Consider the following 27337-nt stretch of genomic DNA (forward strand, 5'->3'; position numbering starts at 1 on the left):
CTCCCAGGAAAAGATTATTTTACAAGAAACGTAACTGCCTCCTAAAGACACAGTAAATTAATTAATCTGAGGACACCTTAAGACCACATACTCTCTCTCCACTTTGGGAGTTATTTAACATAGTGGTTTCTAAACCCGGTTTCCCATCACAGCGACCCATGAAGTTAGGGGGAGAAAAGCCTTTTCCACCATGGTCTTCTGAATAAAAATAAATATAAATAAATAAAAATAAAAATAAATCTTCTGAGGGGAGACCATGGCATATACATGTTTTATAGGTTTACTATGTGACTGTAATGGAACACACCTTCTAGTGTGTGGATACGTTTAGAAATAACTCGAGCAGAACTGCATTAACTATTATGCAAACTTAAACACCTCCAGGGGTCAGCCAGGAAGCAGTCCCTATAAAAAAATCAAAGAAGTGGTACGACTGGGAGTTGATGGGAGCTCACAGTCTGAAACATCCAAATTGGCATTTTAAAAGACTTTGTAATAACATTTTCAATCAAAGATAATACTGTAACAACAGGTCACTAACCTAGACTTTAGCATGAGCAATGCTGGCCACTCTTGCTTCACCTGTTCTTTCTCCTTTCAATCCTATGGTCTTTTTAAAAGATACCTTCACTAGGTATAAAATTCTCTGTTGACAGCCTATTTCTGCCAGCTCTATAAAGATCCTGCATCACTGTTCACATTGCAGTTTCTGATGAGAACTCTGTGGTCATACTCACCACCTGTGTTCTGTACTTAAGGTTGTTTTTCTTTGGCTGTTGGTCTTCAGCAATGTTTTTTTTTTTTTTTTTTCCTTTTTCTGGAAGCACTGGAGTTTGAACTCAGGACCTTGAGCTTGCTAGGTAAGCATTCCACCTCTTGAGTCACAATCCCAGCTCAGCAGTTTGTTTCTTGTACTTAGAGTTTGTTGAAATTCTTGGATCTGTGGACTTAAACTTTTTTTTAAAAAAATCAAATCTGGAAATATTTGGACATTTCAAATATTCTTACCTGCATTCCCTTCTGCCCATTTTTTGGGGGCAGGGGGTGGGCGCAGCACTGAGATTTGAATGTAGGGCCTCATGCTTCCTAGGTAGAAACTCTTACTCCTTGAACCACTTCTCCAGCCGCCCCCCACCCCTTTATTGTGATGAGTATTTTGAGATAGGTTCTCTTAAACTATTTCCCTGGGGCTGGCTTCGAACCATAATCCTGCTGATCTGCCTCCTGAGTAGCTAGGATTATAGGCATAAGCCACCAGTGCCTGGCTCCTTCTACCCACTTTTGAGACTCCTACTATTATGTACATTAAGCTACTTGAAGTTGTCCCATAGCCCATTGGACCTTTTCATTTTCAAAAATAATTTTTTTTCTGCATTTCATTTTGCAGTTTCTATTGTGTCTTCAATCCCACTAATCTTTTTACTGTAATGTTAATTTGCTGCTAATATCATCCAGTGTATTCTCATCTCAGATACCATAGTTTTCATATCTAAAAACTGATTTCAATCTTTTTTGTATTTTCCTTGTCTCTATTTTACATGTTTAATCTTCTGGTTTTGAATTTATGGAATATAAGGAAATTAATGCTAAAACCCATGTCTTTTTTTTTTCCTGCCCATTTCTATTGATTGACTTCTTTATAGTTGGGGTTATGTTTTGTTTGTCTAATAATTTTTTATTAAATGTCAGACACTGCTTTACCTTGTTGGGTCCTGGATACTTTTTGTGTTTCTACAACTATTCTTGAGCTTTGTTCTGGGGAGTTACGTTACTTGGAATCAGCTTGATCCTGTGGAGTCTTACTTTTAAGATTAGTTAGGTGGATCCAGTCCAGCACCTAGTAAAAGGCTAACTACTGTGGCCACTGAGGCTAACTACTGTAAGCACTGAGGTCTACTCAGTGCTCTGTGACATAGGCTGGTTGAAAGAGAAGCTATTTCTGGACCTTGATGAACTTCAGGTAATGTTCCAGCTCATTCTTCAGTGTGTTTTCCCTTTTGGCCTTCAGTAGCTTCCTTCACACATGCACTGAATACGCAAGGATCTCCTACAGAAATCCAGACACACTCTGCAGCTCACTCCTGACACTTTGCCTTATGAATTCTAGCCTACTTGATCTCCCACAAACTGCCTTCACTTTCTCCCCTGGGTCCCTCCTCCCTGGATCGTGGCCTAGAATTCCCAAGGGAGTAATCCAGGTCAGTTGCTTGCCTCATTTGTCCCTTGTCTCAGAGAGATCACTTTCCATTGTCTGATGGCCAATGTCTTGATAACCATTGGCCCATGCATTTCATCAAGTTTTAGTTTCTTCAGGAGGAACATAAGTCTAGTCCCTGCTGATCTATCTTGGTGGGAAGTGGAAGTTCTCTTTAAAGCAAAGCTTTGACATTGTGTTATTCCAAATTCTGAATGAATCTTTAATACATGAGGACATTTTCTTATCTAATACAAACCATTATCATGGAATAACAAAAATAATTCTTTAATATTATCTAATAGCAAATATATATCCCAATTTTCCTAATTATCTCAAAAGGTCATCAAAGTTTAGAGCCCACATTGCATTTGATTGCCAGAGTCCACCTCATTCTTCTCCATCTTCTTTATGACTGACTTGTCATACTCGCTGAGTACTGGTGGCTCACGCCTGTAATCCTAGCTACTCAGGAGGCAGAGGAGGATTGGGGTTTGAAGCCAGCCCAGGCAAATAGTTCACGAGACTCTATCTCGAAAATCCCTTAACAAAAATAGGGTTGTTGGAGTGGCTCAAGGTGAAGGCTCTGAGTTCAAGCCCCAGTACAACAAAAACAGCAGCAGATATCTCTGAATATGGCTGATGGCTTCCTGTGGTGTCATTTGACTTGTTCCCTGTTTACTTCCAAGATCTATAAATTAAGTCTAGCAGACTGATTAGTTTCAGTCTCAACTGTTTTTGGGAGGGATACTTCATAGCTGCTATTTTGTACCTCACTGCATTGTATCAGGAGGCATGCAATGTCTGACTGCTCCTAGCATCTTTTAGAGACTAGAATTGACCAGTGGACTCAGAAAATGGCAGCTTGAGTCTTCCACTTTTAAGTTCTCCAACAACCTTTCTCCTTGCAGTTTCTTATTTATAATTATTATATAGAATATATTAGCATCTGCAAAAGTTTTTTTTAATTGCTGCACTGGGTGGGAGTGCATTGTGGCATTTATAAAAGTTCTTACAATGTACCAAATTATCATACCTCTAACTCATACATAACCCATAAATCATACGCCATCATTGCTTCTACATAATATGAACTCAGACTTTCTGAAAAAGAGAAGTCTCCACTGTCAACTAGAAAATGTTTGCTCTGAAGATGTAGTTTATTTGGAATGGGCGATAGAAATTAATTAATTCTTTAAATGGCTCCTGAGGTGGGTCCAGCTCCAGCCTGCAGCCTTGTGATCTTTTTTGCTCCTTGGGTGGAGGTTCAACCACAGAGCAGCAGAGAATTCACTAAGACTACCCACTCCAGCCTCAGGGAGCTCCAGTATTACAAAGATCTTTAGAGTTCTCAAATATTCTTGGACTTATTAATTCATTTAGTCAACAAAGAACTATTTGCTGTGCATGCTAAAAGTTTTAAGAAGTCCAGTTATGGGTGGAGCCAAAGCATGGCTAAGCAAGGATGTGCAATTAAGATTAGCCTGTAATCTTCACCTGTTTCTGGAGAGCTACCTCATGTAAATGCACCAGAGTGCAGTGGTATACAGGTCACATTCACATCAAGTCCTCTAGGTCTTACCTTCTTGCTGATGACCTCTGAGCCATGCCTAACCAGAAATGCTAGAGTTGCTCCTGAGCCAAATCTTCAACAGAACAGCCCTTTATATGCCAGAATATGAAATAATGGTTCATTTCTCCTGACTTCCGGACAGCCTGATTCTCCTACCTCTGACCTTCTTAACATGTGGCACTCTGAGCCTATGATGGTGTCCTTACAGTACAGATGACAATGGTGTTGTATTCTCATTTTAGATAACCTAATTTTTTAGTATTTAATTGTACAGGATTTCATCATGACATTTCCATACACGTATAGAATGTACTTTGATCATAATACCCTCCTACCACTCTTTATCTCTCCTCCCCCTTTCCCTTCCACATCCTTAGTTGTTATATTTTCATGTACTTTTCTCCCCTTGATTCCATGAGAGAAAACATGTGATACTTGTCTTTGTGGAACTTATTTCACTTAACATGATGATCTCCAGTTCCATCTACTTTTCTGTAAATGACCTAATTTCATTCTTCTTTATGCAGAGTAAAAATCCTTTGTGTATATATACAACGCATTTTCTTTATTCAATCATCCATGTGGCTCAAGCAGTAAGAACACCTGCCTAGCAAGAGTCAGGCCCTGAGTTCAAACCCCAATGCCACAAAAAAAAAAAAAAAAAAAAAAAACCAAAACAATCATCCGTGACGGGCACCTAGGCTATTCTATAATTTGACTACTATGGATAGTGCTGTGGTAAACATGGCTACTCTACTTCCATTAATTTGTCAGGGATACTAAATTTGAAATTCTTAAATGTGTTTTTTGCTTTTGCCTTTCCTATTATGCAAGAGGTGTTTATTTCCTTTGATGGGCTTGGACTATTACAGCAAGGATGAAGGGAAGAAATATGTAACTTTTGAATTTGCAGCAAAATAAGAGTCATAGAGAGAGGATGTTTAATTTTGTTAAGCACCAATTAACTGAAACTCACTAGTAAGACTGGAGGTATGGCTCAAGTAATAGAGCACCTGTTTTGTGAGCACAAAGCCAAGTTCAAACCCCAGTCCCACCAAACCAACTCCAAAAAGTCAGTAGTAGAGAAAACTCAGAAAATGAAATCACTACGACAAATGAAGTAGGGCAACCCATTACTTCCAGCCCTGGGAAAGTGGAGAAAGGATGGGGTGGAGGAGAGGTGTGTGGTAGTGATGTTCAGGTATCAGAGGCTGGTGGCCTGCTGGTGATCTGGACAAGGGGGCCTCAACACATTAGAGGACCCTATTCTGCTTCTCCCACAAGGTACCAATGAGGCCACTTTGTAGGCCATAGCCCAGGTACCAGAGATTCTGGAATTCCCTGCCCCAGCCACTCACAGGGCCTGTTCAGTCTTCTTCCTTGGTCCTTTTTGGACTGTGTTCCCAGGGTGCACAACTATAGTTCAAGGTGTGATGGAAGAGCAGCTGTCTGGTGGCATTAGGGTTCGTATGGGGCTTGAAGAAAGGAGCTGGGACTCCATGGGGTAAGACGCTCCTCAAGGTGTGGGAAGAGAAAGGCTGGCTGTGGGCTGGGAACCCTAAGGCTGAGATTCTAAATCTGAACCTGGCCTTCCAGCTTCAGGTTCCTTTGGGGCAAATCAAAGGGTGATATTGGTGAGGAGACTCGGCACATGTTGTGAACAAAGATTGCCTAATTTAGGCTGGGTGGAGTAAAAAGAAACTCTGTGCTTGAGTGGAAGGGGTACATGCAGTGGGCAGAGAGCAGCTGAGGCAGAGGTAAGAGAAAACCCCTCCCCCCAAAACAGAGCGGCTGTTTTTCTGAGGATATCCCTAGTGGTTTCAGGGAGTCAGGGCTGACTAGCAAGCGAGTCAGGGAGAAGTCTTTTCCCTTCATTCTGCTCTAGCCCAGCAGCAAACACTGCCAACTCATGATCTGTAGTAGAAAATGCAATTAACTTTGGATTTCTGCTATCCAGTTATTTGATAGGACTTTTTTTTTTAGTTCTGTTATTATGAAGATGTAGTTGTCAACCTAAGAAAACAGAACATAATCATTTGCTAATTTGATTGGTAACTTAAATGTTTAGACATGAGGTGTATGCATGGTAGCCTGGTAACCTGCTTCTCCAGGTAGAGCCTACAGAGGCTATAGGTCTAAAAGAAACATACTTGAGGCTTACCTCCTGACCATGGTTCAGTGGTACTGAAGAGGAGGTAGCCAGATATATGAAAAAGAACATCTAAGAGTAGCCAATGTGTGTGAGGGGCAGTGAGAGTACAGAGCTAGGATCACTTAACAGCAGTTGGACTGGGATTGGAACAGAGAGGCCACAGTGTTGGGGCTGTGAAACCAGAAATAAACAGCTAGCAGCCCACCTCAAAAAGCCACATTAGACCAGCAGCAGATACTGTAGAAGGCACCAGTACAGGGCCAAGACCAGAGCAGCAATCTGTATCAGAGCACATATACTAGACAGCAAGGAACAAGGCAAAAAAAAACCTGGAAACCAGAAGAGACTGAGATTGTTAGTTGACAATTCAAAACGCCCTAGCCTCCTGCATCCCTTGCTATCCAAAGGGATGAGTAAATCAAGATGATATACTACCTGAGAAAATGTTACATTTTCTTTGCCTGTCTGAGCACTCATGAAACCTTCTACTCTACCATCATAGACTAAGATCACATTAGTTTTTGGGGGGATGGAAGTAAAGATCACATTCTTGAATTATACTGCACTTACTAATGAGTAAAGGCCCCTACCCTTTAAGAGGTAAATTTGCAAATTATTATAGGACTCTCACTGCTTTCCCTTACTCATGTTTCCCCCTCCTCCCCTCAGTACTGAGGATTGAATCCGGGGCCTCACATGTGCTAGGCAAGTGCTTTACCACTTGAGCTACACTTCCAGTCCTTTTGGTTTTAGAGAGACAGGCTGCTACCTTTTGCCCAGGATGGCCTTGAAGTGCGATCCTCTTGCCTGCCTCCTGAGCAGCTGGGTTACTGCAGTCTCTGATTCAATAGGTCTTAGGTGGAATTGGGGAATGTGCACACCCTAAGTTCCCGGGTATGCTGATGCTCTCGTTTGCAGACCACACTGTGAAAATTAGTGTTAAAGTCCTAGTTTGTGGAGAGAATGTATTCTGATTTTACTCCCACAAGCATACAACATTAGTGTTCCCTCCTCTAACATACAAAAAATGAGTATCCTCCCTGATTTAGAACTTGATTTCTAGGGTTTGTCAATAAAAGAATACCATTTTCCCCTACTCAGAACAAAGACTTTTAAGACTGATGAAATCCAGTGCTGCAGAGGCTATGAAGAAACAGGCACTACCCTCTCATGCCCTGCTGGTGAGCTAACAAATGGCTGTCCTTTTTCTGGAGAGCAACCTAAGACCTCGTTCATCCAGACCTCTTTCAGAAACCCCACAGAAGTGAGTATGAATCATGTTCACAGCAACACCTTTGAGTTAGAAATAACCTGTGTCCTGTGATAAAAGAAATAACAAAATGAGCACCAAATCATGACAGGTACTTGCTTGAGCAAGCGCATGGGTATTTCTACGATTTAACCACTGAACAGCCTTCTACAGTATGCGCCGTAACAACAAAAAGATATTCTGCAATGAAATTTGAGTGTTACTCAATTGCTGAAATTTAAATGACAACATGAAAATCCACTAACATTCTAGGAAACTACTTATGCACTTACCAAACTGTCATTATTTTTCTTCACTCCTTAGAGACTTCATAAAGCTCTACCCAATTCCCCTCACTTGCTCATGTAGGATTAAATGAGAGGAAATTGGCTTTGAGCCTATGCTTCCACTGAATCTCGTTTACTTTCACTTGAGTTTCTCCAGTGTTTTGCATGCCTTTCATGTCCCCACATACCGTTTGCTTTTTTTGTTTTGTTGGTGCTAGGGATCAAACCCAGAGCCTTGTGCTTAAGTACATGTTGTACTACTGAGATGCACCCCTAGCCTCCCCTGACCCATGCAGTTTAAAAACTTTAATTTGAAACAGTAGTTACAGACTCACAAGCAGTTGCAAATGTACCTCTCACCAGCTTCTCCAATGAAGACATCTTACATAACTGTAGTCCATTATCAATCAGTTAAGAAAATCCTACATGTGCTTCTAACAGCAACCCATAATTTAGATGCAGTTTTAATACAAAGTTAGTACTAAACATGAGGAAAAATGTGAAAAAAGAGGCACGAGGATGGAGTATAACCCTGTCTTGGAGATAGAAAACGCATCCTCTAGTTGTAACACTGCTGTAACAATGCAAGTAGGACTAGTGAGTCACTTCATGTTTGGGGTTCAGATTTATAAGCTGAAAGATGAGGGGAGGAGCTAAGCCACTAGTCTTTCCCAAAGTCTAAATTCTGAGTGACATTTTATGATAGGAGGCTGTTTTACCATATTTAAAATCTTAGTATCAAGACAGACTGTGCATTAACAGAACTATCTTAGAAAGCAGTTTAGCAAAAGCTGCCACAATTCAAAATGTTCACACTTTTGCCCTAGCAATTCCATATTTATAAATCTAGCTTAAAGAAACATGCCAACAAGGCAATGATACATTTTCAAAGATCTTACAGCAAGGTGGAGAGGCTCAAGGTGTAGGCCCTGGGTTCATACCCCAGTACTGTAAGCAAATAAATAAATAAATCAAAAAGATCCAGAAAAAAAAAAGATCTTATAGCAAGTTGTAATTGTGAAAAACAAGGCACTGATAATGATACATTTAGACAATACTACACAAATGTACAAAGTATGGATATTGAAGGCATTCATAATATACTGTGAATGGAAAAAGTTACATTAGTTACATGCAGTATCTAGTGTATACATAATGTAAAAAGATCTGTATACATCTGAATAATTAAGCACTGATCACCCAACACACATTTAAAAGTTCAGTTTCTCAGATTTCAGATGTACCTGTATTGGATTCTGGTATGCCATGGAGAGTATTTCTGACTTTTCTGTCTCACTGGACTACTTGTCAATACAAACCTTTTAGTTCATGCAGCAACATGTCATGCATGCCTTTGTGTCCTACTTTATACAGTTAGTATAGACAAATCGGTGCCTTATTTTTCAAAATTTACAAAACTATAGATGTAAGAACTATGGAAGTGTCTCATTGCTTATTCACTCAGTTAAGCTAAATCAATAGATATGGAATTGATAAAATAAGAAATGCACATGTTAAAATTCTGACAGCTTTTCCCAAGGACAATTTAGAGTATGTTTTAATTTCTGGTAGGTCTGCCTCCCCTCAGCCCCACTTTTTGTTAAACAATATGGTGTGCCTTCCATTTCTTCGTCAATTTTGTCTTTCAAGAGTTTCCTTTTTTTAAAAACAGAAATTTCTCATAGGTTTTAGGCATGACTTATTAACTTTATACCTAAGTTTTATTTTGTAATAAAAAATGGGTCTTTCCTTGAACTGTATCTTCTAGTTAATTTAGGGTTGTATGTTTATATCTGTATCTATATATATATATATATATATATGAACACTTTTATTTTTACTAAACATTTTTATTGAACTATAACTATACATACAGAACAGTGCACAAATCCTGAATGTACAGCTTGATAAATATTCATAAAATGAATGCACCTATGTAACCAGCACCTGGATCAGGATCAGAACATTACTAGCACCACAGAACCCCTTGTATTCTCTCCCAGAGCCAAAGAAGCCAGGTAAAAAATGATGCACACTATGGTTCCACTCACACAAAGCTCAAAAACAAACATACCTAAGCGATGATGAATCAAGTCATTATAGCAGAAACTTGTGGGAAGGAAGTGACTGAAAGGGAGTGATCTGAGACAACATGCATGAACTCTGCCTGTTTCAAACTTCATCTAAATGAAATCAGAGTATGCATTTATTTGTGTCTAGTGAAGGCTGCCAATAGCTAGATGTTAACTGTATTTGATTGCTACTTTACTAAGTTCTTTTATAGTTTTTCAATAAATTCATTCGGGTTTTCCAGATATACAATGCCTACAAATAGTTTTACCTCTTCCTAATTCACATTTGTTTTTCTAACTAACTCCTGAAACAGTCCAATGTTAAGCAGCAGAGGAAACAGTAGGCATGTGTCTTACTACTGACTTGAGTTAGAAAAACTGTCTCAATGTTAAGATGCTGGCTTTTGGGAAGAGGTAAATGTTAGTGAATTATTCATGTACTAAATGAGTTTAACAGGAGCACCTAATTCTAGCAAATGTCTTTTAACTTGTAACATGATGAATTGAACATTATGATTGTCTAATATATGTTGAATTATCTTACATTCCTATAATAAACTCAACTTAGCCATAATTTACTACCTTTAGAAAGTGCTATTATATGATAACTTTTGCATTGGTATTTGGCCTACAACTTTCATTTTGGTACAACCTTTATCAGGTTTTTTAATCAATACAAATTTGGAAGTTTTTTATTTTGGCAATTTAAGGTTTGTTTTTCTAGTCTCTGAAATTATTTAATCTTAAATGTCTGATAAAGGGTCCTTTATTACTCCAGTTTTGAAGACAACTGGCATCATAGTAAATACACATATGCTATTATAATTGCTTTTTTAGGTTCTCCAGTATTTGGTTTTTGTCTTAGTCATGTCTCACTGGTATGTTTTTGTTGTCTGTGGGGACACTTACCTGTTTATTTTCTTACTTCTTATACTAACTGCAATCTGCTCAATTTCATTTTTTTAAAAAAATGTGAAATGAGTTTTCTTGTGCTTTTAGAAGGAATGTTCTAAAGTGACTTTTCCAGATTCATGGACCTAGAGATCCCATTTATTGTCACAGTGATTTAAATGATCATGTATGTTGTATTTGTGTCTACTGACCTTCCTCATTTATCCTGCCTCTTTCATCTTGTCCAATTTGCATTTTAATTCTAGCTGTTTTTCCCCAGTGCTGGGTTTTGTCTCATCAATTTCAAGAAGTACACAGTATAAGGTGCAGTCTGCTCCAGTACAACCATCAGGCAGACCTTATCATGCTGCTTTAACTCTTGCCTGCAGAGGGACTGTTGTTTTTTGTTTTCCAGAAGGGACTCTGTAAACTCTTCCCAGTTTCAGCTCTGTTCTCATATTGGCTCACTGCATTTTGCAGTGACAAACTGTTCTCCAATTTGCATGAGTCCGGAAACCAGCTGCCTGCCTTTTTCTTCCTCCCACACCAAAAAACTGCTGAAGCTAAGTGGTCAGTGTTGGTTCTCATTTACCTGTTTTCTGAGGTTCACAAGTTTTGTAGACATTGTCTGTGTCTATCGTAGTTACTCTGCATCCTTGTGGAGATTCAAAGCCCACTCTTGCTGCCATCATCTTCCCTGAGTTTAAACTGTTAAGACCTCAATTATAAAGAGGCTTTAAAAATAATTTTTGATTATGAAAGATTCCTATAATTAGGAATTTTCTATACCCAGGCACTGTGCTGCATGCTTTATATGTCTTAGGTCATTCAATCCTTCATCAGCCCTGTGAGTTAAGTTTTACTATTTTCCTCATTTTTCCAATGGGGAAACAGGTTCAAGATCGCGCTGCTGAACCGCAGACTACAATTTAAACCTAAATTATCTGACTCCAGAGCATCTTTTTAACAGCTGTCAACTGAGTATCATCAGGTCCAGTGGTTTTCAAATTATATACCACTGTCAGCAAAATTTCCATATGAATTTCATTACTTATAAATAACTACATAAGAATCTAATAAAAACAAACACATTTGATAGCTCAAATCTAAAATCACCGTAGATGATAAATAGGTTAGTAACAGCTTTTCCTACTAACTTCTAAAAAAATATTGCAAGGGGAAGAAGATAACGGAATAGTTATCTGAGACTTCAATCTTTGTACTTCTTGTTACACTACAGCTGAAGAATAGAGTATGTATGTGAAATACTGCTTAAATTTACTTTATTAATATATACTTTTCTTCAAAGTAAGTATTTAGAAAAGTTAGGAATCATTTTCTGCAATTTGATGACCCAATCTTTTTTGGTCAATATGTTTCCATGAATAGTGAACATTCACTGGTCCATAAAGTTTCTTGGAAACTTTGCCTCTCAAAGTGTTATCAGTTAGAATTAGTCTATCATTAACATTCTTTTGCTATTAAATTATTGAAGGAGTTACAAAATATTTATGAATTATTTTATGTTAGAATTTTGCTCTTTCACTTATGAATATAGATAGATCCTACCATTCTTACCTTCTAACCACTGGTTCAGAAAAACAATGGGCTTTTTACATACATAATATTTTAACTCTCAAAGTCTAAGAGATAACGTAGTTCGAGATAGGGATGTCTTAATTTGCCAGGATTTAAACAGAAGCAACTGGAGTAAACCACAGAATAATATCTGTGATTTTCCATCATTGGAAGATTTATTCCTAATCAGGTCTCCCCCCACCCCCATCTCAGTGCTGGGGATCAAACCTTGGATTTACAACACATACTAGGCAAGTGTTCTACTACTGTGCCACACCCTTAACACTGTTTTCTTTTTAATTAAAAAAAAATTTGTAAGCTCAGGTTTAAAATTAAGTATGTTAATCATAAATGAACCATTCTTCTGAGTATACACCAGGTTTCCCTTGGGAAGGATTATTATTTTAGGATATTTTCCTTCTAATTTAGGAAAGAAATTGAGATAAATTTGAGTGATGTCAACAATTTACTTTTTATACTGTCTACAGAGCTAATAATTCAATTTTCATTATTACCGAGACTAACCTGAAGCTAGCTCTTTACTGAGGAAAGCTCCTTTCCATTTCAGCGCTAGACTCGTATCTCCGAATGTCACTAAGTGATGGATGTGATTTAGGATAAGCTGATCCTAATGAGGAATTTTTATGCCATGTCCTTTATGATTAGCTAGCTCACAAAAGACAATGAACACCACCAACAACAAATAATCTGGTTTTCCCTCTAAATGATTATATTTCCCTCCCACTTACCTGTAAATATAAAGTAGAAGTGATTTGTTTGGAGCTGCACCACAGGGTTTACTTGAAGTGGGTCTATGGTTGTACTTAAATTTTACTTCATTAAAAAAATTTAGAAAATTACAGGCTGAGTATCCCTATCCAAAATGCATGAGACCAGAAGAAGCATTTCAGATTCTGAATTCTGTCTAGACTTTGGAATATTTGCATATGTATAAGATATTATGAATATCTTATGGATGGCATCCAAGTCTAAACACAAAATGAAGTTATGTTTCATATACACTTCATACAAATTGCTAATAGTTTTATACAATTTTTTTGTGCCTACATTTTGTGTGTCATCCGTCATGTGAGGCCAGATGTGGAATTTTCCACTTGGGTGTCATGTTGGCACTCAAAAAGTTTGGATTTCAGAACATTTCAGGTTTCGGATTTGGGAATTAAGGAACCTCAGCCTGGTAGTGTGAAATTGGAGCAGATAACACACTGGCAGCTACAAACTGGAAAAAAAAAAATCTCCAAATACTAAAATAACTCAATTATAAAAGCACAATTTATAGTATCGCAAATCTCAGAAAATTAAACAAAAACATCAAATGTCTTTCCTTCTAGATGAGGAAGATTTTCTCCTCCCCTGCTCCTCCAAAAAGCAACTAATGATTTGAAATAAAAAAATAAACCAGTATTCACCCCAACAATGTTTAAGTAATCATGTAGCACAATGCTTTCACGCTTATAATCACACAGTTAAAAAGACTTTCCCGTAGTCACACGTGCTCTTAACACAATTGCTTTTTAGAAAACTACTGTATTAGTTAAGCTTGTTTACTCTTGCTAAGCAGTTATCAGTTTCATTTATATAGGCCACACAAATCTCATTGGCACACTTAAGAATAAGACAAAATAAGGTATTCTTTGTCTAAAAAAAATTATGGGATCATCTGTTTTCAAATAATCCCAGATACCTAATTCTTTAAAGCAATTTTTTTTTTTTTTTTTTACTATCAGCAGTCAAAATTTTTAAATGATCACTAAGGGCTCACCTGAAGATTATCAATGCTATATAAGTGTAAATCTGTTTTAAAAGATTTGTGTCCATTTTATAAGATTCAGCTGGTACTGAAGTGCTTTAAGGAAAATAAAGATAGCCTATATACATACAGTTAATTTGCCTCAAAGAACTTCTTAGAAATACAGTATAAACATTTAAGGACCAAACCGGTCCACTGTTGTGGCTCAAACCTTAGCAAAGATTTTCTCGAAACCTAGTACAGAGATTACTGGCTCAAGACCATATCCCAGCGATTCCAGTACAAGCTCTAATCCTAAGACTCTACCACTTAAAAAAGAGCACACCTGGTTATTCATGGCTTTTAACCTCGAGCTACAATTTTGCTACAAGTCCCCCAGCTCAATCTAAGGTCAGTCATGTGGAGATGTGCACATTCTCTGAGCACTGTTTAGAGTCCTTGGCTTTCCAGCTTTGATGGAGATCTCGAAGGCGCTCAGAAGTCCGTGTGCTCACGTTCAGAGCAGGGTGAACTTTACAAATTCCACTCTCCTCCATTAGTGACAGGCCACAGATCCCGAAGTATGCATGCAACGCATCTGCAAAGAAGGCACTTTTAACATCATGATGGCACTCCTCCTCATACATGCTACAGAATATTTCAGCTATTTATTTAGCAGCCCATCATACATTAAAAATAGAAAAATATCAAATAATAGTTTCTGAAATATTTAAGTCTTAAGATATTTTTTTCAAAAAACCGGATGATCAAAATCAAGTATTTATTTAATCATTAACAAAGGAAAACTGCTCCCAACCGAGACGATTCTGCCCACATTCTCCAAGGATAAAGACAAGCAGCAGTAATGAAAAAGACTTCTCAGCTAAGTGGCTTTCCTTTTTGCTTAATGAAAAAAAAAAATGTGGGAACAAGTGGCTTTAACTCTAGATCGTAAGATTTTTTCTTAAAATTTTTTTATTTTTGGTTCAGAAAACTGAACCCAGGTCCTTTCTCATGCTATGCAAATGCTCTACCACTGAGCTACATCCCCAGCCCTAGAGAACTTTTTTCTAAAAAATGAAAACAAGCCTACTTTTGAATCTATGGAGCAATATACTGTGCCCTCTAACTCCCAAATTCTATTTGTGACAGTACCTAACTCATATACTACCACTGCACTAAATGAAAGGGGTAAAAATAGTTCATCCTGGAATGCTGTCCCTTATTTAGTCCCTCTTTAGGAAATGTCAGCCATTCTAAAAAGAGCTGACCTGACAGAAACACAAACTCGCACTCCACTTGGTTATAATGACAATTCTTCTGCCTTGGCCTCATTGCACTTTCCATCTTTCAGGGTGCAGCAACCCTCTTCTGTTAAAGTGGGCACTGACATCACTTGGCCCCAGCCTGCCCAAGAACCTTATATAGACTTCTGAAGAGCCCAGAGCTCTGCAGTTATGGGAACACTGCAAAAAACTGTTCTGTAGCAGTCAAGAATTTTTTTCTATTTTTGAACTGGCCAGCATTTATGACCTCAAAAGCTGTTAAGCTTCAAAACATCTTACCAAGTCTAACTTTGTCAAAAGAGTTAATTGGTTCATTTTCCTCTAATTTTCAGACTACATGAAATAAATTTAATTTCTCCTACACAATTACCTAGTTCCTTATGGTTATTCTAAAATTATAAACCGTGCAAAGCAACACTAAGCTTTATTTTTACAAACTAGAAAACTTTCCCAGGAAAAAATGGCAACAGAAAGGAGTACATTACACATCCAGAATAATACTTTTATAGGACCTTGTATAAAACTTACATCAATCTGGACTTTTGTAAAAGCCAAAGAGACCAAAACTTATTTCAAAACCCCAAATAGTTAAAAAACAACACTCATTATGTGTAAGTGGTTATATACTAAGGCTAGATAGTGAAATGTATTTATAAAAAATCATTTTTTAAAGTTTCTTCCATAAATGTATATAAGAATCTTTGCATCAAATCTGCTACTAAACTTACTAGAACCAAGAATAAGGTAATTTTAAAGAATTTTGTTAAAATGTTGTTTTCTAAAGGCTCCACGTAAGTTCAATTTATCATACAAAGACTTTCTATGGTCTCTAGTGTATAGGCTCCAAAGACATAATAATGTAGCTGCAAAAAGTCAGTATTACATCCAAGTATTTACACAAACATTAAAATGAGCAACTGACCTGGATAGCACAGAAAGTCTCAGGATTTTTTTCTTTTTTAAATGTTAATGGAGGGCTGGAGGTGGGCAGCAGAGCACCTGCCTGACAAGCTCAGAGCACTGAGTTCATACCCCAGTGCAGCTAAAAACCAAGAAAAGTTACTGGAAATACCTGATGTATTTGAAGTAGGTTTACATAAGAAATGCCTTCCAGGAGATTGTAACTACCATTTTCTTTATTCATTAAAATAGTACATTATTTGTTAAAATAGGACCACATGCTTGATTGAAAAAATGGTGAGAAGACCAAAATAACTATTAGATTTCTTGAGTACATTGAAAACATACTTAGTTATGTGTTATATGTATCAAAATATTTTTTTCTAAAAAATAATTTGTAAAGCATATTTTGGCTTACAACTTTAAAAGTATTGTGTACTTCTTTTAAGGAAGAGTGGTCTACACGAAAATGCAGTGAGGAAGGACAGGTGTGAGTAAATATTCCTGCTCATCGCATGATTCAAGTGTACATCCAGCCACAGTTCTATGAGATGAACTGAAGAGGTATCTTCCAAACCAATGATAATAAAAACCTTGATACTATTGCAACACTATAACATCAGTTATTTCTTAAGTCTAGTTTCATATATTTATCTGTAATTCCTTGACAGCTTGCTTATCAAAAATGTTAGTGTTCTGAGCTGGGCATGGTAGCACATGTCTGTAATTGCAGCTACTTGAGAGGCCAGTCCAGGATACCAGCTAGGCAAAGTTAATGAGACCTACCTCAAAAACAAAATGCAAAACAAAAGGAGTGGGGCGTGGCTCAAGTAGTAGACCTATAGTACCTGTCTACCATGTTTGAGGCCCTGGGTTCAATCCCCAGTACTACACACACACACACAATTAGCATTCTGAGTTGTTTTAGCAAGCTTTTACAAGCTACAAATAGACTCATTTCGTAAACTAAGAGGGAGGATATGGGCTGCAGAATGATGCTAAAGGTGGGAGAAGAGCAAAATAACAGGTGTCTTCCGTACTGTCTGAGACTGCTTGACTCTTGAATCTTAGTGAATGGTTGAAATATTAGGGTTTTGTCTGAAAAAGTTATCTGACGCCATGAGAACAAGAACATGGACAGCAAGAGACACCCGTAGTTAGCACTGGAGAATTTTTTTAAATTTAAGGCCTTCTGAAAAGAGTAAGAACTTGTTCCATTAAGGACTTAAATTAATTTATTCTACTTAGCTCAAGTCACAGTCAATAATCCTAATGACTGTGGGTGGGCCAAACAATTCTCTATTTTGGAAAAGAACCCATTCAGATCATCTGCCTTACTGTCACAAATAAAACAAAACATTGCTAAATATTTGGGGAAAACGCATGCCATGCAGGCACATCTTGGTAATCTCCCCTCCTTCCCATATACTGCCCACTACCCAAAATCCTTCTCAAACATAAATAATGAACTTTTAAAAACATATTAGTTAACTTCACAACTGTAGCAACATTATTGATATTACACCCTTTCTGATAAGCTCTACTTAAGAAATAACAATTATTATTTTGGACTCATATAGAAAATAATTACCTGGATGACTGTCTGGCCATTTCGCAAATCCCCCCACTAGGCGATCTTGAGTTGATAAGATGTAATTTCTATTTTTCTCAAAGTTAGTGTATTGGAAAATTTTCAGAAGCTGAAATGACAAAAATTAATTGACACAGAACTTTTATTTCAGATGTGCATTGTTCAGGTATGCTTCTCTCCAGCTAAGGCTGTCAGAGCATATCTCTGGGGCCTTAAGATCAGTCAAGTACCTTATCTGTTTTATTTTCTTACCAGCTCAGTTCTCCTTTTCTTGACTATTTTCTTTTTCTGAACCAGGCCAAACTCTGGTCTTTGTATTACGGTAAGCTAGATTCAGAACAGAACTCCAATAGATTCAACATAATCAGGCATTTTAAAAAGTGCCACACTAACATAACTATAATCCTAGCTACTCAATAGGCAGAGATCAGGAGGACTGCAGTTTGAGGCCAGTCTTGGCAAAAAGTTTGTGAGACCCTATCTCAACCAAAATGTCTGGTTATGGCAATGTGCACATGCCATCCCAGCTACATGGGGAAGCACAAATAGGATTTCAGTCCAGGCTGGCCTGGGCATAAATCAAGACCCTTTCTAAAAAATAACCAACACAAAAAGGGCTGGTGGAGTGGCTCAAGTGGGCCTGCCTAGCAAGTGCACCACCCTGAGTTCCACTCCTAGTACTGCTAAAAATAAAACTGCCATTTTATCTACTCATATTTTAACTTTTATGATAGTTTCTTCATCTATTTGGTACAAAATGGTAGTGAGTAGATCCGAAAATATTTTAAAAAACAGAAAGAAAAAACTATTAACCAGATACAAAAGACAATTTTTAATGGGAATGGTAAAAAAAAAAATTATAGCTCTTTAAGTTGAGACAAACATGATTAAACATAAAAAACTATAAAACTTATTGTTTTAGGACATGTATTTATATTTTCTCTCAAGATACTATAAAGAAAAAAACCAAAAACATGAATGGAACAGGGATAGGATGAACAAGAGAAGAAAGTTCAAGAAATTTCTGAAGGCACAAAGTGATTTAAAGTGTGTTAACGAATCAGACACAGCAGGGAATATATTAGTGATTAATGAACAAATGTTAATTTTTGGGAAAAAAAAGTTAAAACTGTTAGACAATTATGATACAACTAAAAAATAAATTTATTAGTTTATTAATTAACAAAACATAAGAAAAGAAACTTTTTGGAATCCTGATGTTAAGAACATTTCCATCAAGTGCCACATGCCATTACAGAAAAAGAAGGAATTGTAATCGTAATACTGTCCTTGGCTCAACAGAGAACAGTATTACACCATCACAGTAAATACTGATTACTGATTTTCAAATTTAAATCAACTTACAGGCAAAGCATAAAAGATTTGATTATTATTATTGAATAATGGCATTTACTGTGACATAAAAACATAAGTAAGCTTACAGCTTGGGAAGGTAGAAAAAAACGGGGGGGGCAAAATTTTAATTTTCCAAAGTTGAGAATAGAAGATAATGTCTAAAGCTGTTTAGTCAAGGAACCAACACTGAGTATGGTGGTGGATGCCTGTAATACCAGCACTCAGGAGGCTGAGGTGGGAGAATTACAAGTTTGAGGCAAGTCTGAAATACATGAGGACCCTGTCTTAAAAAAAAGGAAGAAAAAATAACTCAGCATATTATTTAAATGTTTAAAAGTAGTTGCCTTCAGAAAGTTGTCAAATGTAACTGATTTTTTTTTCCAAAAAAAATCAAGAACCAACATAAAAGGGCTCAGCTGGTACAATCTGAGCACTGCACAGTATAATGGACTAAACATGAAATGTTAAAAACCTAAGTTCACAATGACACTCCAAACTAAAACCTCTAACATTTTCCAGAAAACTTGAAAGGATGCTAAAGGAATCTGCTTGTTGTGCTGAACGCCGTTATAATTAAGGGAGAAATGAGCACCTGCCCACCCCACACAATCTGCACCTCAGGGTAAGGCCACACGCCTTTTAAAGTAATGCTGGAAGAGGTATACTCTGCAGCCTTTGATGACACAAGGGATCTCAGCAACACTATTCAATGGCTGCCAAGCTTCATTCCATAAAAGCTGATGGGTCTCTAAACATTAGCAATTTAAATGGAAATTAAGAAATTATACACATTTTCATCATTCCCTGTGCAAACTCTGTCCCATTACACAGTAACTTCCTATTTGCCTCTCCCCCAACCTCTGGTAACCTCTGCTCTACTCTGTCTCTTATGAATTTGTCTATTCCAGATATCTTATGCAAGTGGAATCATACAATGTTTATACTTGTATATTGCCTTATTTTACTAAGTGGGGTATCCCTAACTTTTTGTCCAGGTTGACCTCGAATCATAATCCTCCCAGTCTCTGCCTCCCCAGAAGCTGGGATTGCAGGCATGTGCAACCATGCCCAACTAGGTGATAGTTCTTAAAAGTGAAAAGATATTTTTAAGGCAGAGAAAACTTGTGTTTACTGGTTCAATAACTTTATGGAATTAGTGTATTAAAGGTAGTAAACATGGGGGAAATGTCAGTCAATGAGTTTTAGAAGGTTTAGACAAAAACAAGTAATGGAAGAATGTTAAATTATTTTTCAAGTGACCTATGGTTTACCTTTTAAGATTAATAACTTTGCACAGAATCTTCATTGGCATCACTTCCAGACAGACCCCTACTCTACATGGACTACTCGTTAGTTTCAGTAGTAAGTATTTTACGACCTTACAGCTATAAAAAAGGAGGTATGTAACATGTTCTAGGTAAGGTGTAAGTAGGCATAAAACTCAAGTTCTGGATCCTGAGTTTTATAAGGATGGAAACTTTCAAGTAACACAACAGAAGAAACTCAAAAGCCAACACCTAACACCTTTCACCACATAATACAAAAAGCCAAGCTTTCAGCAGTTTGTATTAACATGGAGGACAGGCTTCTCATTTCATTATTTTTCTTACCTTTAGAGTTGCTCCTACCCAAAAAGAGTAGCAGGTGTCTACAGGCTTGTTAGGTCTTCCGTGATAACCATTTTGCTGCCTCATTATACACCACCTCTTTATCCTATTCAATTCTTTTTCTGAAAAAACTTCTTCTAGTTTACCCATCAGACACAGTGATGCAATGCCACAAAAAGTAGATCCTCCTGTTAATCAACAATACACAATGCTATAGATTTCAAATTAGATGCCCATGAAAACAGAACAAAATAGCTGGGGGAAAAGTGGCTAAGTAATCCTAGAAAACAGTGAAATAAGATTTAAGTGTCAATGTCAAAATACCCACTGAACACTGAAGACTTCCATGTTAAATTGACCAAATATAATAGAACTTAAAATGCTTTGAAGCTATAAGAAACATTACACTTAAAAAAAAAAAGTAAGACTTGGAACAAGATTAAGGAAATTGTACAAAATTGCAGAACTAATGGCAGATTTGGAACCAGAGTCTAGGACTACAAGGCCTGGCCAGGACTTGATCACCCAGGTCTTAAATCTGCTGAAGACAGTACAGTTGGCCTCTGTATGGTAGGCTCTGCATCCATGCATTGAACCAAAAGTCAAAGCATTTGAAAGCTGAAGTATTCTGAACAGACCTTTTTATGTCATTATTCCCTACATAATACTGTAAAACAATGATTTACACATTTACATTGTATTAGGTACTATTACAACGTAGGGTGATTCAAAGTATATTTGAGGACACACAAGTTATATACAAGTACCACACTGTGTCATGGAAGAGATGTGAGTGTTTGCATTTGTGGGGTTCTGGAATCAGCCAATCCCCGCAGGTAGGGTGGGGAAAACGAGTCAGTATTTCTATAAATAAAATCTCATTTGTATTTATAAAAATAAGAATTTTATGAGTAAAAGGAATCAACTGTATTTCCTTGTCGATGACTCACTAGTTTTGATTCTCGTTCATGATAACGTGACCATGACTTCAGGTGTTGTTCTATCACTAAAGCCTCTAGTATGTAAATTTTAAAACAAATTACTGAAATGTAAAAGAGAAACATGCAAATATTAATCTCTAAACTACTTGCCAGAATTCTCTAAAGCAAACTGACACAACTGAAAAGTAAAAACACTCTACTTTGCTCAAATCATCTGATTTTGAAAATATAACTCCAGAAGTAAGTTTGGGCTCTGAGTGCCAGAGATAATTATTACAAAGCCTATGCGTTAAGCTGAAACTCATTTACCAACAGGTAAGTCCCCTGGCCCCTATGGAATCCTTTGCCTTACACAGAATTCTAAAGAACTTGTTCTAAAGACCTGTACTATGTTATAAGGGTGTTAGAAACTAACACAAAAACAGCAAGGAAAAACAAGCAACAACTTGACATTAAGTAAACTAAAAATGCTATTAAAAAAAAAAGCATAAAAACTCAAATAGATCAAGGAACTCTGAATACTTCAAAATACTTTAAGATTATATCATTAAAGTATCATACTAGAATTGCTTGCCATAAAAATAATCTGAATTCATAAAGGAAAAGTTAAACTGTGGTCATTTATGCCTTAGTTGAAGAATGTATATTTAAAAAAAAGCACCCTCTTTCTCTAAAGCATATAACAGTAAGTTTTGGTTTTTTTTTTTTAAGTTTATATTTATTTATTTATTTATTTATTTATTAATTACAGTACTGCAATCCTCCTGATCCTCTGCCTCCTGAGTAGCTACGATTACAGGTATGAGCCATCGGCAGCCAGCAAGAATATTAAGATGAATAACAAAATAACAAGAAAAAGAGACTTCCACCTGAAATGATTGAAAGCTTGTCACCTAAAGTAACAAGCTGCAGTTATATGGGAAATCAAGGTTTGCAGAACATGTCAGTAGTAAAACATCACAGCTGGAAGGGAGCATAGAAGTTCTCTCTTAACAACCCTTCCCAGCTCTTCCAGCTGTAGGGTAAAAGGGAGTATTCCTGACGTGGGTTCTGTACACTATGGTCTACTTATATTTTAGTAGTTTAAGTTACAAGTTAAAAGTATTGTGCATATAAGGCTTTACAGCTCGGTTTTACACATTCTCTTAGCATTTGTATGCATCAAATTATCTAAAAGAAAGCATGTCTTCTGAAATGTGTAACTTCAGATAGTCAACAATCATACAGTTAGAGATAAAAGTAGAAAGCTAAGCAAAAAGGTAATAAGTAAGTACATCACTTTGTACTTAAACACCACATGAGAAAGACGGTCTAGAAAGTTACAATATGGCTGTTTAGTTTTTCTGACAAACTACAGGTGAACCAACAGTTGGAGAACAGTATCTGAGTTCGAAAGAAGAGAAAACAACCCAAGCCAAAAACCAGACAATATATTAAATATTTCGATTGGGGAATTAGGAAGGAAGGAATACGATAGACTGTAGCAGACATGTTTCAAATTCAATTTTCCAGAAAAGGGAAGCAAAGTGGAATACAGGATAGCCAATCCATCAAATACTAATGAAGGAGTAGAATGTAGGGGGCATGTGGAGTAAGATGTGAACAGAGAACACAAGGTAAACAGAGATAATACCATAAAATTAGTATGATATTTTGTAGCCAGTGCTACAAAACAGAGAAACTGCACAGGGCTAACTGTGACAAATAACAAAAGTTTTAACAAAGAAGGTGACAATGGATCAAGGCACAGAGATAGGTAGAACTATGAAAGAGAAACAAGGAGAAGGAGATGGAGAAGCAGCACTTCAGGTACAGGAAAAAGAGTATGAGCAAAGTTCAGAGGGGAAAAGGCAGTACAAATGCTTAGACTATGTTTTCTCTACAGCCCAGAGCAGGTGGAAGGGATCACTCATACGTGGGAGCAGAAAGTCCAGCTGGAACTGGCTTATGGAGATGAACTAAGATAAAACTTGAACCCAGGCAGGATGATGGTATTGCGCAAACACAGGATTTAGGTGGGTCATGATTTAGGTGGGTAGTTAAGGCAAGCTACTTAACTTCTCTAACTAAAATGACAGCAATTATCATGGTGGTTTTATACTGTGTCAATGTGGTGATGACAGAATTCTGTTCCCCAGAATCCCCTTCCCCATATGACCTGAAGAGAAATCTGCACAGTCTTCCACAGTGGAAGTAAAGTAGAAGTCATCACCTGGTTGTGGTCAGAGGGGACAAGTGACAAAGGCAGTGCTGCTGGCTTTTCTTTCTCATACACTGGGCACCCACATTCTTCTTACTCTTGCCCTAGTGATGCCAGGCCCACAATGGCAGGAGGAACCACCCTCCACAGAGCTCCCCACTATAGTCTGACACTGGCAGCTGGATGTGCCTGGCCTGCAATTTCCCTGCAAGATCTGGCTAGTCCACCACCGCTAGTGCTTCAGGATGCTTTATCAGTCACTTCTCTCTGATCCTTTAACTCTTCCTTTTGGACTCTTCCCCATCTTCTACCATAATTGTATAAAATCATCTTCCTGTAACAAATCCTTTATTCTTTAATACTCATAGTGGTTTTGCCTCTCTGATTGAACCCAACTAATACAAAGATGACTACTCTCAGAGCTGGTATGAAGATTAAATGAAACCATATGCAAACTATCAAACAGTAGCTGGCACACAATTCCTGTTTAATAAATAACTACATTATTTTCCCCTTAATCTACAAACCCGGGACTATAAATTGATGACCTATAGGGAACAACTGGTCTAACTGGAAAATTAAAAACAAAACCAAAAACAGAACAAGAGAATAAATCCACAAAACTCTGGGTTTCTGGCATCTCTGAAAAATCAGTAGATCTGACAGTAAGTTACTCCACATTCCCACACAGCACTGACAGGTGGGAAAGGTGAGAACCGTGGTGGGTGATCCTAAGAGGGCATCACCCACAGGAGATGTGCTCAGCAAGTAGATGGAGGCAACAATGTACATTTGGAGGCATGGTTGTAGGTGCCACAGACACAGAGATGGTCAAGAATATTAGTTCCTTCAACTACATGCCACGTATGTTTTAGGTATGGCAGACAGACCAGTGGATAAACCAGGCAAAACAACCCCCTTTCTCATAAGGCTTAATTAAATTAAGTGGAAGAGATGATAAACAAATAGATGAAATACAGACCACTTACAAAATATAAATGAAATGGAGAAAAATAAAGCTGGGAAAGGGATTAGAGAATGGTTTGCAATTCTAAATAGAGGGCATATATGCACATGTGAGTGTTTTGAAATTTTAAATAAGGGGTTTATAAAGAATTATCATTTAAGCTGGGTGTGGTGGTACATACCTGTAATCTCAGTACTAGGGAGGCAGAGGCAAGAGGAACATGAGTTCAAGGTTAGCCTGAGATACATAACAGGTTTGAGGCCAGCCTGAGCTATATAGGAAGACCATATCTCCAAAAATTTTTTAAAAAAATCAACTGAACAATGTGAAAGACGTGTAAGAAAACCAGGTGTATGCTGGGTGAGGATGAGGGTATGGGATGGTATATGGCAGACAGAAAGTACAAAGGCACTGCAACAAGAAAGAGAGCAGAAGTAAATCTCATGAAGGAGCTGAAACAATCAGAGAGCTGCATAAGAGGAACTCAACATTTCAATGAAAAAGCAGGAAGCTTCAATAAATACAAGATGAGGAGCGAAAAAAGGACAGTGAACTCAAAATGTAAATTACTCACAACTTTAAAAGAGAACTGTAAGTTGCTGAAGGCTTACATGGAAAATTAAGCCATTTTTGAAGAAGGACAAATGGTACATGGGACCACTTTTCCCACAAGATTAATACTTGGGATGGTCAAATTACAGGACTTCACTGTGGTATAGATAGTGCTGAGGCTCAGGTACACTATAACTGAGACCTCTAGGGTAATACTGCTCAGCCTACCCTCCTCATAGCACATAAGCAAAGTTAAACTACCTGGTATTTGCAGGGAATACTGTGTGAGGACAGAACTCCTGGCCAGAAGCAAACTTACCTGGTGCCCCAAACTCCAGGTTACCTCCAAGGCTGAGGGAGCTATATTCTGGCATAGCTATAAGCCATTTGAGGCACCTGAGTATTCTGTGGTGCACTGGGCTTTGGAACCCAAGGCTACCAAGCCAAATTTACAGATAAAAAGAGACACTTTTTGGTGTGAACTGCAGTCCATCACTGAGAATACTTGAAATATGACTAGTGTGACTCAGGAAGATTTTCCTCCTGACAGGACCCTTTATGAAGTTTTGAGCAGCCCTATATATCTCAAGAATATAATTCTAACTTTTTGGGAACAACAGTGCCTGTTCCACAGGTGTCTTGTGCTACAACACTGAGCACCAGACCCTATCTTTTCAGAAATTCTTAAGAGTGATTACATTTCCTCTTTGTGCAACTACAACCACTCCTCTGACCATGTGGATAGCCAGTAACATAATTGCTACTGGAATCAGTTAAAGCCTCAACACAGCTGTACATAAATTCCTTAAATAAAAAGTACTTGAGCTGTTTTTCAGGAAGTGCCTCCAGAATCCACCCAAGGACATTTTGAAACCAGCTTTCAAGAATGGACATGAGCAGAAGCCAGGTGCTAATCCATGACCTTTCAGTGTTACAAACTCAAAATTCCCCAAGCACAACACAACTCTCCCCTCACTCTGGAAAAGAAACATGTGACCTGTGAAGAAGAGGCATGATGACCATGTATGCCTGTGCAAAAGAACTCTAAAATGTTTTTTTGTCCTCTAATCAGTAAGCAGCTTCTCCCCATTTTTGGTCCTGTAAATTTCCAATACTAACCTATCAGTGAGGCAGACCTGAGTTTACAGCTGCTGACTTCCTTGCTGGTTGATCATGAAATAAAGCTCTTCTTGAAACAATCAGTGGCATACATACTGTTGGTTTCTATGCATGGTGACGTGAGCCCTTGCTCGATGCCTCTATTGCCTGTTCTTCCTACATCCCATCTCATATAACTCACACACTAGAATCATGGTGCCATGGTATGGTTTCAGAGGAGAATTTTAGACAGTGTTTTATATACTCCTTAGTGGCACATAATCTACAAATATCTAAATTAAAGGAGGGAATGAAGAGTATCTAATAGACAAGGACACAGGGATATTCAAGGATATGAGGTTAAAGAATAATTGCTAAAAATAATTTTATACAATTTTTAGTGTGCAAATCTCATACCCATTATCTCTTACAGGCAATTTCTTAAAGACAATTTCTACTCTTTTGATGAAGAAACCCTTGGAAAGCTTAAGTGAGGAGCCAAGGTGACATAGCTGGTATATCAGGGCCAAAGCCCAAACACTGATCTCCTTCGGATTACTCTATCATGCTTGCAGGAGACAGAGATGACAAATGAGCACATAAAAAACTGCCATCAGAACTGGATGCCAGGGGCTCATGGCTGTAATCCTAGCTACCTGGGAAGCTGAAAATGAGGTTCCAAGCCAGCCTGGGAAAATAGTTTGTGAGATCCCATCTCCAAAAAATAACCAGAGAAAAAATGGAATAGAGGTGTGGCTCAAGCTGCAGAACACAAGCATGAAGCTCTCAGTTCAAACACCAGTAGTGCCAAACAAAAGAACACACACACAAAACCCCATGCTGTGATAAAAAGGAAACTGAAGTTCACTCTGAAGTCCCCCAGGGTCTGGCTCTTTCTTTTTAGAAAAGGAGAATGGAAACTTATTTATATCTGAATGGAAATTTCAATTTGAGGGAAGTCAGGCTATTGTGCTGACAAACTTAATAACTGTCATCTCACTATTCTGGTTCTGCCAAAAGTAAGGAAAAAAATGAGAGAGAAGAGACTGTGTTAATGTTTATACAGATCATAAGCTAAGCAGCAAAAATGTTT

The 27337-nt window shown here is 37.6% G+C and overlaps 1 protein-coding gene across 4 annotated transcripts in view; it reads right to left on the reverse strand.

The window, feature by feature from the left end:
* Window positions 1-4449: 4449 nt before the first annotated feature.
* Pggt1b (protein geranylgeranyltransferase type I subunit beta) overlaps window positions 4450-27337 on the reverse strand; it is a 46222-nt gene continuing 23334 nt past the window's right edge. For 3 of the 4 annotated variants that reach the window (XM_074056981.1, XM_074056982.1, XM_074056983.1), the window contains 3 exons: window positions 20490-20674; window positions 17524-17632; window positions 4450-14344 (listed from right to left, as the gene is read on the reverse strand). In XM_074056981.1, coding sequence (XP_073913082.1) covers window positions 14163-14344; window positions 17524-17632; window positions 20490-20674 — 476 coding nt within the window. In that variant the 3' untranslated portion in view covers window positions 4450-14162. The remainder of the gene's footprint in view (window positions 14345-17523; window positions 17633-20489; window positions 20675-27337) is intronic. The other variant, XM_074056980.1, reaches the window with a different exon arrangement.

Source organism: Castor canadensis, chromosome 16, assembly GCF_047511655.1.
Source record: "Castor canadensis chromosome 16, mCasCan1.hap1v2, whole genome shotgun sequence".
NCBI lineage: Eukaryota > Metazoa > Chordata > Mammalia > Rodentia > Castoridae > Castor > Castor canadensis.